This window comes from Haliotis rufescens, unplaced genomic scaffold (genome assembly GCF_023055435.1).
Source record: "Haliotis rufescens isolate VD_foot unplaced genomic scaffold, xgHalRufe1.0.p SCAF_35, whole genome shotgun sequence".
Lineage (NCBI taxonomy): Eukaryota > Metazoa > Mollusca > Gastropoda > Lepetellida > Haliotidae > Haliotis > Haliotis rufescens.
Genome location: NW_025964057.1, coordinates 1,306,299 through 1,320,000, shown reverse-complemented (window position 1 = coordinate 1,320,000; position 13,702 = coordinate 1,306,299). Strand labels below are relative to the sequence as shown.

The window sequence follows — 13,702 nt, the reverse complement described above, 5'->3', positions numbered from 1 at the left end:
TGTGTTGCCTATGGCTACCTGAAGAGCCATTGATCGGCCAAAGATCTTGTGGAGGTGTTAATGAAGTTTTGACACAAATACACCTTTGTATATTTAATGCTTATACACCTGAAGAAATCACTTGCTTATATCTTGTGGGACTCTACTTTATTTGATTGCGTGGACAAGATCGTTGGCTTTGGTCATAGCATGTCCCAGGTGAGGACTTTGCCCCCAATACCAACAACTTCTGACTGTAGCGTTAAATAACACAAACCACACTCATTGATATGGAGTTATCACAATGGAAGCCGTGTTATTACGAACCAAGGTTTTAGTATGAATTCGCAGCATAGTTTTACAGTGGGTCATTGGCCAAAGTCAACACATGAACATTGAACATACTCGTCAGGTCGTTTCATGAATACAAAGTTGCAGCGTGGGGCACAAAGCCCCTGAGCTTTACCCACGCGTAATGTCCCGTACTTTACGTACCTGATTGAGCCCGCCCATGCTATACTGCCTGAATATATGAAGGGTCAGAAACCTGATGAGGGGTTCAACAAGGCAAGTGTTTGAGTCCGTGTTTGTTAAATAATACCCAGAGTGTACCAAGGAACGCCACGTACCAGGACCGTCTGTTGATACTGTGTAATATAAACACCCCAGGAATTACTTGGTTGGGTGTTTTTTATTAACGTGTTCATGACTTGACTGACCAAGGTTGCAAAGCTTTTGAAATACATTCGTGCAGCGGTGAATTCAATGACTCACCACATCAAAACTTGTTTTATTCATGTTAGAAGTATAATTTTTGGGGGAAAATAAGGTCAAAGAATGTGTCATATCTTACCTGAAATCGACATGATATTGACCACAAATAGGACTACTCAGATCTCAGTGAAATAACGGTACTTTTCCTTGAAAAACTCTCGTCTACTTCACAAACATTTCGCATCGCACAGACAACATGGAACTATCCTATATGTGGAGGGCTGCAATGCAGTACTAGCGACACTCTCAGCTCTTAACAAAAGAGACTGGTCGTGTGCTGTGATCAATTTGCGCCGCTTAGAAACACCTTGAAAGCATTATCAGGTTATGGTACCAATAAAACTCTCATTCCCCTAAACATTGAATGTGATAAATAATAACTGATCATATAACTGCACACTTCGTAAGCACACACACCTAATGCAGGTTCATTCGCCCGTAAAGCTGTTGTCTGATGGAATCATACAGTAATCTATATTACTCCCTGTAACAACTGTTGATCTCCAGCATCATACTTTTGTTTTCATCATGAGTCTTGACATGCTTCAGTATCCTCAGAAATATACATGTGTGGAGGGTGCACAGTACAAGTCTATCATGTGTGAGTGAGTGAGTGAGTGAGTGAGTTGTGTTTAACGCTGCTTTTAACGGTATTCCAGACATATCACGGCGTGTCAGCTTAATGTGGGAGTAAAGCCTCAAGTGATGCAGGTCTTAGACGTTTACCACTTCGGTGAAAACCACGAGCACGGATATGGTGCTGACAAACCTAGAAACCTAATCGGGGCGAACCGGGATTCGAACCCACAATCATAGGTTTCTGGCGTGTCCAACTCTGACATTATTATTATGTCCTGTCTTTAAGCTACTCAGAAGGTGTTTTATTCAATACTTCTAGGATAACATTAAAGTTTCATATACTAAGGTATTAGAAATGATAAATCATTTCAAATTATATTTACATGTCTTTGAGACATTCCCTCTAATATTCAGGTGACCTAGGGTCATGCATGCAGCAACCATGTTTGACACACGTTGCGTCATTGTTGTAAATCGTTTGTTCATAACGTCACATTGGTAGTTGCTGGTTGCTTCTTAGTCTGTCTGGCCCTTCTGTGACGTCACAGCGGTCGTTGTTGGATGCTGCCTCGTCTGTCTGGCCCTTCTGTAACGTCACAGCGGTCGTTGTTGGATGCTGCCTCGTCTGTCTGGCCCTTCTGTGACGTCACAGCGGTCGTTGTTGGATGCTTCCTCGTCTGTCTGGCCCTTCTGTAACGTCACAGTGGTTGATGTTGGATGCTGCCTCGTCTGTCTGGCCCTTCTGTAAGGTCACAGTGGTTGATGTTGAATGCTGCCTCGTCAGTCTGGCCCTTCTGTAACGTCACAGTGGTTGATGTTGGATGCTGCCAAGTCTGTCTGGCCCTTCTGTAACGTCACAGTGGTTGATGTTGGATGCTGCCTCGTCAGTCTGGCCCTTCTGTAACGTCACAGTGGTTGATGTTGGATGCTGCCTCGTCTGTCTGGCCCTTCTGTAACGTCACACTGGTTGATGTTGGATGCTGCCTCGTCTGTCTGGCCCTTCTGTAACGTCACACTGGTTGATGTTGGATGCTGCCTCGTCTGTCTGGCCCTTCTGTACTACTGCATCCTATAACAGTCCATGTGTATAAGTAGCTGTGTGAAGGTAGTTCTACTGCATCCTATAACAGTCCATGTGTATAAGTAGCTGTGTGAAGGTAGTTCTACTGCATCCTATAACAGCCCATGTGTATAAGTAGCTGTGTGAAGGTAGTTCTACTGCATCCTATAACAGTCCATGTGTATAAGTAGCTGTGTGAAGGTAGTTCTACTGCATCCTATAACAGCCCATGTGTATAAGTAGCTGTGTGAAGGTAGTTCTACTGCATCCTATAACAGTCCATGTGTATAAGTAGCTGTGTGAAGGTAGTTCTACTGCATCCTATAACAGTCCATGTGTATAAGTAGCTGTGTGAAGGTAGTTCAACTGCATCCTATAACAGTCCATGTGTATAAGTAGCTGTGTGAAGGTAGTTCTACTGCATCCTATAACAGTCCATGTTTATAAGTAGCTGTGTGAAGGTAGTTCTACTGCATCCTATAACAGCCCATGTGTATAAGTAGCTGTGTGAAGGTAGTTCTACTGCATCTTATAACAGTCCATGTGTATAAGTAGCTGTGTGAAGGTAGTTCTACTGCATCCTATAACAGTCCATTTGTATAAGCACCTGTGTGAAGGTAGTTCTACTGCATCCTATAACAGTTCATGTGTATAAGTAGCTGTGTGAAGATAGTTCTACTGCATCCTATAACAGCCCATGTGTATAAGTAGCTGTGTGTAGGTAGTTCTACTGCATCCTATAACAGTCCATGTGTATAAGCACCTGTGTGTAGGTAGTTCTACTGCATCCTATAACGGTACATGTGTATAAGCACCTGTGTGTAGGTAGTTCTACTGCATCCTATAACAGTCCATGTGTATAAGCACCTGTGTGAAGGTAGTTCTACTGCATCCTGTAACAGTACATGTGTATAAGCACATGTGTGAAGGTAGTTCTACTGCATCCTATACCAGTCCATGTGTATAAGCACCTGTGTGAAGGTTGTTCTACTGCATCCTATAACAGTCCATGTGTATAAGCAACTGTGTGAAGGTAGTTCTACTGCATCCTATAACAGTCCATGTGTATAAGTAGCTGTGTGTAGGTAGTTCTACTGCATCCTATACCAGTCCATGTGTATAAGTAGCTGTGTGAAGGTAGTTCTACTGCATCCTATAACAGTCCATGTGTATAAGCACCTGTGTGTAGGTAGTTCTACTGCATCCTATAACAGTCCATGTGTATAAGTAGCTGTGTGTAGGTAGTTCTACTGCATCCTATAACAGTCCATGTGTATAAGTAGCTGTGTGTAGTTAGTTCTAATGCATCCTTTAACAGTCCATGTGTTTAAGTAGCTGTGTGTAGTTAGTTCTACTGCATCCTATAACAGTCCATGTGTATAAGCACCTGTGTGAAGGTAGTTCTACTGCATCCTATAACAGTCCATGTGTATAAGCACCTGTGTGAAGGTAGTTCTACTGCATCCTATAACAGTCCATGTGTATAAGTAGCTGTGTTTATGTAGTTCTACTGCATCCTATAACAGTCCATGTGTATAAGCACCTGTGTGTAGGTAGTTCTACTGCATCCTATAACAGTCCATGTGTATAAGCACCTGTGTGAGGGTAGTCCTTCTGCACCCAACAACAGTACATGTGTATAAGCACCTGTGTGTAGGTAGTCCTTCTGCACCCAACAACAGTACATGTGTTTAAGCACCTGTGTGAAGCTAGTCTTCCTGCACCCAACAGCAGTACATGTGTTTAAGCACCTGTGTGAAGGTAGTCCTTCTGCAACAACAGCAGTACATGTGTTTAAGCACCTGTGTGAAGGTAGTCCCTCTCCACCCAACAGCAGTAAATGTGTTTAAGCACCTGTGTGAAGGTAGTCCCTCTCCACCCAACAGCAGTAAATGTGTTTAAGCACCTGTGTGAAGGTAGTCCTTCTGCACCCAACAGCAGTAAATGTGTTTAAGCACCTGTGTGAAGGTAGTCCTTCTCCACCCAACAACAGTAAATGTGTATAAGCACCTGTGTGAGGGTAGTCCTTCTGCACCCAACAGCAGTAAATGTGTTTAAGCACCTGTGTGAAGGTAGTCCTTCTGCAACAACAGCGGTACATGTGTTTAAGCACCTGTGTGAAGGTAGTCCCTCTCCACCCAACAACAGTACATGTGTTTAAGCACCTCTGTGTGAAGGTAGTCCCTCTCCACCCAACAACAGTACATGTGTTTAAGCACCTGTGTGTAGGTAGTTCTACTGCATCCTGTAACAGTACATGTGTATAAGCACCTCTGTGTGAAGGTAGTCCTTCTGCAACAACAGCAGTACATGTGTTTAAGCACCTGTGTGAAGGTAGTCCCTCTCCACCCAACAACAGTACATGTGTTTAAGCACATCTGTGTGAAGGTAGTCCCTCTCCACCCAACAACAGTACATGTGTTTAAGCACCTGTGTGTAGGTAGTTCTACTGCATCCTGTAACAGTACATGTGTATAAGCACCTCTGTGTGAAGGTAGTCCTTCTGCAACAACAGCAGTACATGTGTTTAAGCACCTGTGTGAAGGTAGTCCCTCTCCACCCAACAACAGTACATGTGTTTAAGCACCTCTGTGTGAAGGTAGTCCCTCTCCACCCAACAACAGTACATGTGTTTAAGCACCTGTGTGTAGGTAGTTCTACTGCATCCTGTAACAGTACATGTGTATAAGCACCTCTGTGTGAAGGTTCTACTACAGCCAGTGTACCCCCACAAACCCTTTACCGATCATGTCACAGCAACACCAAGGAAAACGTTAATCTCCGTCAAAGTAGGTCGATCTAGGTCGATCCGTGTTGAGCAGGCTTTTATTCGGCATTTGTGTTGGCTAGTCAAATACACCAGTGAGCTCGACACGATGGAAAATTTCCACTGCTTTGTCAACCCGGCTTTGTAGCAGTAAGAAGTCTTCAATATAGGTTGCAACAAGTGGGTGACACACATTGCTGACCGGGGGCATTCAGAAATTAAACCTGGTTTGACGAGATATTAACACGATGGAGCGTTGACGACGTACTTTACAAGGCCATCCAAAATGTGAACGACCATAAGATGTGGCGGAATCAACAGGGGTAGTAATAAGGAATTGTATTCAATATTATAACTTCGATCACATGATAATAATCGTCATAATGTGGAGTATGATTCATTACATGAATATGGACATTGACATTTTCAAAATTGTGACAGTATGTTTAGTTTCCATTAGTAAGTAAAACGTATACACTTGAGAGGAAATAATAATCATTTAGAATTGTTTTGTTATATCGACATAAAATGGATAAACAAGTAAAAAGTGATATTCACCTTCTGTATGATTAAAATATGGTGAGTCCTTATTAAATCTAACCAAGATAACATAATAAGAAACATCATATAGTGAAACCTTCTTAAAACAAGATCCCGGGTAGAAGACAACGTTCGCTAAGCATGCACAGCTAAACCTTATCAAACCTTGATAACATGATGATATTAGTCACTGTGAATCCTGAAGATATCGAATTTCGATTATGCCAAATAATATTAATAGAGGTATGCCATATCACTACTACTACTACTACTACTACTACTACTACTACTACTACTACTACTACTGCTGCTGCTGCTGCTGCTGCTACTACTGCTGCTACTACTACTACTACTACTACTACTGCTGCTGCTGCTGCTGCTGCTACTACTGCTACTACTACTACTACTACTACTACTACTGACCCGTGAAGACCTTCAGCAACCCATGCTTGCAGTTGATGCTTGTCGTCGTATCCAAATTGCGTGGATCATTGCTCATGATGTAAGTCACTGGATTTTCTTGTCCAGACTCGACTTTATACAGGCCGCCGTCATATGGCTGGATTATTGTTGAGTGCGTCGTTAAACAACATACAAACAAACTAACAAACTACTGCTACTACTGTCTTACTGGTGAAACTATGTTCCAATAAAAACCTTACTTCATCATGTGTTATAATGATGTCATTCTGCCTACGTCATTGTTCACGTCATCGTTGACGTCACAGTCAATCATTGTTTACATCATTGAGTTTCTAAGTCCGATTTTCGACATAACAAACAGTTCCTCTTCACTTCTGATAATAAAATGTTAATAACAAATTATATTTAAACTGCCAACCAAACGACAGTTTGCCCTAGTTTTCAATCACTCGAGTTTAAAAACCACAAAAGATAGTTGCATGAAGTAAAATCTATTGGAAAGATCAAAATATCAACGAAAACAGCATATAAAATGACAGTCATAAAACATCCGATATTGGCATGGCAGTTGTCCGAATTGAGGCGGGGTAGCAAGAACAAGCTGTCAACAAAATGGAAAAGGGCACACGCATAAAAAACGCTAGAAGGAAATGCTGTACGATTCGGTCTGAATGGTGTCTGGCGATGTTAGGCTGATAAAGGACACCACGTGGCAGCTGTTGTAGAAATAGAAGGACAATCGGACGAAACACCGTTAAATTTCCGTTAACGATGAACATTGGTGTTCTCTCCTGCCCCAAAATTCCTTCCTACACTCTACCCCCACCCCCCCCCCCCCACCCCCCCCCACCCCCATCATACCGCACGACTTCCTGAACGCAATCATACCGCACGACTTCCTGAACGCAACGTGCCGCCGTTCCTTCTCCAATTCGGCGAAAAACACGCTGTCTTCCATTAGCTCTTTCACCGGCTTTCGTCAATGAAGACGACTATCCGTCAGTCACGTCAATGCCAACGACGTACAGTCCGGCACTTCTCAGTCTCTGACGACGATGGTGCGGTGTCAGTAACTGTTATCGATAAGGTCTGTAAGCCCTACTACCTTGAGCTCCTGTCGACTAATCATATGTCCTAAGGCATTCGTCGCTGATGACGTCACTGTCAGGAACCGGTTTCGGAGATTCAAAGTACGCAAATACCGGTCTTTATTGGGCGTAGTTACCCTATGTCTGCCTGTTCTGCCAAGACGTGGTGACGAAGTGATAGTTGGTCATTGAACCCTCAGCTAATCCAATCTAATCTTATCACACACTAATCTAATGTTTCTTTGCCCCTCTAGGTTGATGTCGAGGATCGAGGGGGCTGGTCCGGCAGACTGGACTTCCTGCTGTCCTGTATTGGCTACGCTGTGGGGCTGGGAAACGTCTGGAGATTCCCCTATCTCGCCTACAAACATGGGGGAGGTGGGTACCGACGTGGGCTTGTGGGTTGTGGGTTTTGGGCTTAGGGGTGTTGTTTATTGTTTGTGGGTTTTGATGTGTGGGGTGTGGGGTGTGGGGTGTGGGGTGTGGGGTGTGGGATGTGGGGTGTGGGGTGTGATGTGTGATGTGTGGGGTGTGGGGTGTGGGGTGTGGGGTGTGGGGTGTGGGGTGTGGGGTGTGGGGTGTTGGTTGTGAGTTGTGCATTGTGGTGCTGGTGTTTGTTGTAGGTTGTGGGTTGTGCTGGTGTTTGTTGTAGATTGTGGGTTGTGCTGGTGTTTGTTGTAGGTTGTGGGTTGTGGTGGGGGTTGTTTGTTGTAGGTTGTGGGTTGTGGTTGGGGTTGTTTGTTGTAGGTTGTGGGTTGTGGTGGTTGTTTGTTGTAGGTTGTGGGTTGTGGTGGGGGTTGTTTGTTTTAGGTGGGGGGTTGTGGTGGTTGTTTGTTGTAGGTTGTGGGTTGTTGTGGGGGTTGTTTGTTGTAGGTTGTGGGTTGTGGTGGTTGTTTGTTGTAGGTTGTGGGTTGTTGTGGGTTTTTTGTTGTTGTAGGTTGTGGGTTGTGGTGGGGGTTGTTTGTTGTAGGTTGTGGGTTGTAGTGGGGGTTGTTTGTTGTAGGTTGTGGGTTGTGGTGGGGGTTGTTTGTTGTAGGTTGTGGGTTGTTGTGGGGGTTGTTTGTTGAAGGTTGTGGGTTGTGGTGGTTGTTTGTTGTAGGTTGTGGGTTTTGGTGGGTGTTGTTTGTTGTAGGTGGGGGTTGTGGTGGGTGTTGTTTGTTGTAGGTTGTGGGTTGTGGTGGTTGTTTGTTGTAGGTTGTGGGTTGTGGTGGGGGTTGTTTGTTTTAGGTGGGGGGTTGTGGTGGTTGTTTGTTGTAGGTTGTGGGTTGTTGTGGGGGTTGTTTGTTGAAGGTTGTGGGTTGTGGTGGTTGTTTGTTGTAGGTTGTGGGTTGTTGTGGGGGTTGTTTGTTGTAGGTTGTGGGTTGTGGTGGGGGTTGTTTGTTGAATGTTGTGGGTTGTGGTGGGGGTTGTTTGTTGTAGGTTGTGGGTTGTGGTGGGGGTTGTTTGTTGTAGGTTGTGGGTTGTGGTGGGGGTTGTTTGTTGTAGGTTGTGGGTTGTGGTGGGGGTTGTTTGTTGAATGTTGTGGGTTGTGGTGGGGGTTGTTTGTTGTAGGTTGTGGGTTGTGGTGGGGGTTGTTTGTTGAAGGTTGTGGGTTGTGGTGGTTGTTTGTTGTAGGTTGTGGGTTGTGGTGGGGGTTGTTTGTTGTAGGTTGTGGGTTGTTGTGGGGGTTGTTTGTTGTAGGTTGTGGGTTGTGGTGGGGGTTGTTTGTTGAATGTTGTGGGTTGTGGTGGGGGTTGTTTGTTGTAGGTTGTGGGTTGTGGTGGGGGTTGTTTGTTGAAGGTTGTGGGTTGTGGTGGTTGTTTGTTGTAGGTTGTGGGTTGTTGTGGGGGTTGTTTGTTGAAGGTTGTGGGTTGTGGTGGTTGTTTGTTGTAGGTTGTGGGTTGTGGTGGGGGTTGTTTGTTGTAGGTTGTGGGTTGTTGTGGGGGTTGTTTGTTGTAGGTTGTGGGTTGTGGTGGGGGTTGTTTGTTGTAGGTGGGGGGTTGTGGTGGGTGTTGTTTGTTGTAGGTTGTGGGTTGTGGGTTGTGGTGGGGGTTGTTTGTTGTAGATGGGGCTGGTGGTGGGTGTTGTTTGTTGTAGGTGGGGGGTTGTGGTGGGGGTTGGGTGTGCTGTATTGGCAACGTTGTGGTGCTGGGCAACATGTAGAGATTCCCCTATCTCGCCTGCAAACATGTGGGTGGTGGGTATCGACGGGGGAAGGGGCGGGGAGGGTCAGTCTCGGGTGACATGTGGTTACCGACACGGATAGGGGATGGTGGTGTAGGGGTTGGGGTTACCAATATGGGGAAGTTGGGTACCAGTCAACAGACTGTGTTGGGAGACAGATGTATGACTGGACTTGTTTCTCGACTGCTGATTCAAGCTGTATCTCTAAGTTTGCTACACACACCCTCGTCCCAGCGGGGCTGCCTCTTGACGGGTCCACAGGAAGGACTTCGTATAAAGCAGCTATTGTTGCAGTCAATCATCAATATTTCACACACCATTTCCATATGAAACATATCCCAATGAACGGATAACGTAACCGGAATATCAAATGCAATTATAATGCTTCTATTACCGTGCGGATATTGTGCTTTTAGCGGTTGTTGATAACCAGTAGGGTTATAATTGTGTATATAGTGAGCGCACATTGTGTAACATATTTCCACTTTCCAATACGGTATCACTGATCAATAAAGCGTATTAAGTATTGAAAGTCTCCGGTGATTACCCATGACTGTCAATACATTGTTTACAATAGTAGAACCAAATAAATCATGACAGGCGCCAGAGATTGATTAATTTTGGTTTAACGACATTCATTCATTCATTCATTCATTCATTCATTTATTCATTAGGATACTTTTTCTTCGTTCCTTTCAGCCTCCTTCCTCATCCCATACGTCATTATGCTGGTACTGGCTGGTCTCCCCATCTTCTTCTTTGAACTCGCCCTTGGCCAGTTTGCCTCAGAGGGACCCATCACAGTGTGGAAGGTCAGCCCCATTTTCACAGGTAAGTCAGGGAGGGGATAACGATCCATTGATACGTTACAGTTGCGGGATACAATACATCGAGTTTCGAGTTTCTGTCAATGGGTTTGTCTGATCCACGTAGGAGCAGACCGGGTAGATGTAATAGCGTTATCCACTCGCCCCTCCGGGTGTATATATACTCACCACTAAAAGAAACGCGAACCATAGAAACATGTAGAGAAGTATGTGCGTAAAGAAGAGATGTTTCCAATGTGTATCAATAAATGACAAAACTAACAATCAGTCAGGTGTTACCACAGAGTGTCTATATTTTTATCCCGATATGCTTCACGCTATTTCCAAACTTTACATGCCAATCACCGCCTCCGTGGTCTAGTGGTAGAGCGTCCGCCCGGAGAGCGGAAGGTCCGGGGTTCGAACCCCGACAGCGTCATACCAAAAGACGTTAAAAGATGGTAATTGGTGTTACCCTGTCTGGCGCTCGGCATTAAGGGGCTAAAACAAGGACGGATCAGCTCGGAGTCAGTATACTGTGTCTGAGCGGGGTATTCATTCATTCACTGCGGCATGGTATCTCAGTGGCCTAGCACTATAAATCGGCATCGGTCAGGACTAGTACAAGCAGCCACACAAACACACACACGTACATGCACGTCTCTATATAAGTGCAATAATCTTGGACGCGACGTTAAACCCCATTTCACCTCACCTACATGCCAATCCTGCACAATATAAAGTGTGCATTTCGAGTCATGGATCTAAGGCTTCGCGTGGAATGCTTTCACGAGAGTCGGTTCACACGGCATACCAGTGTGCATCGAACCAATCTAATGTGTCTTGAATATGAGTAATTCTTAATACATAAACCAATATGGTTTCTTTTGGCGTTGACTTCAACAATGAATGACTGCTGTACTTCTCTCCAGGTGCCGGGTACGCCATGGTTATCACCAGTGCCGTCGTCGCCATCTATTACAACGTCATCATCATGTACGCCATCTACTACATGTTTGTCAGCTTCGTCAACCTCGACGACAAACTACCGTGGGAGACGTGCAACAACGACTTCAACACCAAGTTATGTCGGCGAGAGGCATTCACGGATCTGAGTGGCGCTAACGAGACATTCTCACTCGGCACATTGTACGGTAGTACTACACTCTAATGTCCAGTCATACTGCAAACTAGTATATTTCCGACCTTCATGAGTTTTAAAAGAAGGTGACTAGCCAATCAGAAAGCTGTTTCATTATTGGGCTGGCCTATACTGATTGCAATTCATAAGACCATTGAGCTAAGTGCCCCTATACTAATTGCCATTCATAAGAACATAGAGCTAAGTGCCCCTATACTAATTGCCATTCATAAGAACATAGAGCTAAGTGCCCCTATACTAATTGCAATTCAGAAGAACATGGAGCTAAGTGCCCCTATACTAATTGCAATTCAGAAGAACATAGAGCGAGGTGCCCCTACACAAATTACCATTCATAGGACCTTAGTGCTAAGTGCCCCTTTACTAATTACAATTCAGAAGAACATGGAGCTAAGTGCCCCTATACTAATTGCAATTCAGAAGAACATAGAGCTAAGTGCCCCTATACTAATTGCAATTCAGAAGAACATAGAGCTAAGTGAACCTATACGTATTGCAATTCAGAAGAACATGGAGCTAAGTGCCCCTATACTAATTGCAATTCAGAAGAACATGGAGCTAAGTGCCCCTATACTAATTGCAATTCAGAAGAACATGGAGCTAAGTGCCCCTATACTAATTGCAATTCAGAAGAACATGGAGCTAGAGGCCCTATACTAATTGCAATTCAGAAGAACATGGAGCTAAGTGCCCCTATACTAATTGCAATTCAGAAGAACATGGAGCTAAGTGCCCCTATACTAATTGCAATTGAGAAGAACATAGAGCTAAGTGCCCCTATACTAATTGCAATTCAGAAGAGCATGGAGCTAAGTGCCCCTATACTAATTGCAATTCAGAAGAACATAGAGCTAAGTGCCCCTATACTAATTGCAATTCAGAAGAACATGGAGCTAAGTGCCCCTATACTAATTGCAATTGAGAAGAACATTGAGCTAAGTGCCCCTATACTAATTGCAATTCAGAAGAACATAGAGCTAAGTGCCCCTATACTTATTGCAATTCAGAAGAACATAGAGCTAAGTGCCCCTATACTTATTGCAATTGAGAAGAACATAGAGCTAAGTGCCCCTATACTTATTGCAATTCAGAAGAACATGGAGCTAAGTGCCCCTATACTTATTGCAATTCAGAAGAACATGGAGCTAAGTGCCCCTATACTTATTGCCATATATTTCGCTCTGACAACTATATTGTGTCCCGTGGAGGAAACTGAGTGTGGTCGGTGTCCAGCATTTCGTCATGGAGAATCATAACGTCATGAGATGATGGTGAGATGTAATGGGGTTTACCAGGCAGGGTAACAACAAGTTCGATCCTTAAACGTCTTTTGACGCGGCCGGGGAACGAACCACGAGTTCCGCTCTCCAGGTAGACGCTCTATCCACTAGCACAAGGAGGCTGGTTATACAAGATGACGATGGGCCAAACAGACAGCTAAATTTAATTTCGAGTAATAATAATGTATTTTACATGACCGCGATGGGTTTTAATCCATATAGTTAATGTACAACCCATTTTAAATACTAGTATTCAAGATTAAATATTCTCCATAATCAGTACAGTTCTGATTGTTGACCTTATACAAGGTACTTGGGTATTCCATGAGGACATGAAACCTTTATTGATAAAAACTTGTTTATTGTTTATAGCGCCGTTCCAAGGCTACATCCTGCCCATTAGTGTTATTTCTAAAAGTTTCCTGTCTTCGTGTTCTTAAACAAAGGAAATAGTTCTATAGATAAACAACTTCTTTATTACAATAAATGCGACGTTTCGGTGTAGATATTTTATCAAGCAAATGAAGAGTTTAGTTCTATAGATAAACAACTTCTTTATTACAATAAATGCAACGTTTCGGTGTAGATAATTTATCAAGCAAATGAAGAGTTTAGTTCTATAGATAAACAACTTCTTTATTACAATAAATGCAACGTTTCGGTGTAGATAATTTATCAAGCAAATGAAGAGTTTAGTTCTATGAATAAACAACTTCTTTATTACAATAAATGCAACGTTTCGGTGTAGATAATTTATCAAGCAAATGAAGAGTTTAGTTCTATGAATAAACAACTTCTTTATTACAATAAATGCAACGTTTCGGTGTAGATAATTTATCAAGCAAATGAAGAGTTTAGTTCTATAAATAAACAACTTCTTTATTACAATAAATGCAACGTTTCGGTGTAGATACTTTATCAAGCAAATGAAGAGTTTAGTTCTATAGATAAACAACTTCTTTATTACAATAAATGCAACGTTTCGGTGAAGATACTTTATCAAGCAAATGAAGAGTTTAGTTCTATAGATAAACAACTTCTTTATTACAATAAATGCAACGTTTCGGTGAAGATACTTTAT

At 43.4% G+C, this 13,702-nt stretch overlaps 1 protein-coding gene across 2 annotated transcripts in view; it reads left to right on the top strand.

Annotated features, from left to right (window-relative positions):
- The window catches only part of LOC124134387 (sodium-dependent proline transporter-like), a 37,585-nt gene that overhangs the window by 4,599 nt on the left and 19,284 nt on the right, over positions 1-13,702 (top strand). For both annotated transcript variants that reach the window (XM_048381097.1, XM_048381098.1), the window contains 3 exons: positions 7,465-7,588; positions 10,073-10,204; positions 11,112-11,333. In XM_048381097.1, the coding sequence (XP_048237054.1) occupies positions 7,465-7,588; positions 10,073-10,204; positions 11,112-11,333 (478 nt within the window). The remainder of the gene's footprint in view (positions 1-7,464; positions 7,589-10,072; positions 10,205-11,111; positions 11,334-13,702) is intronic.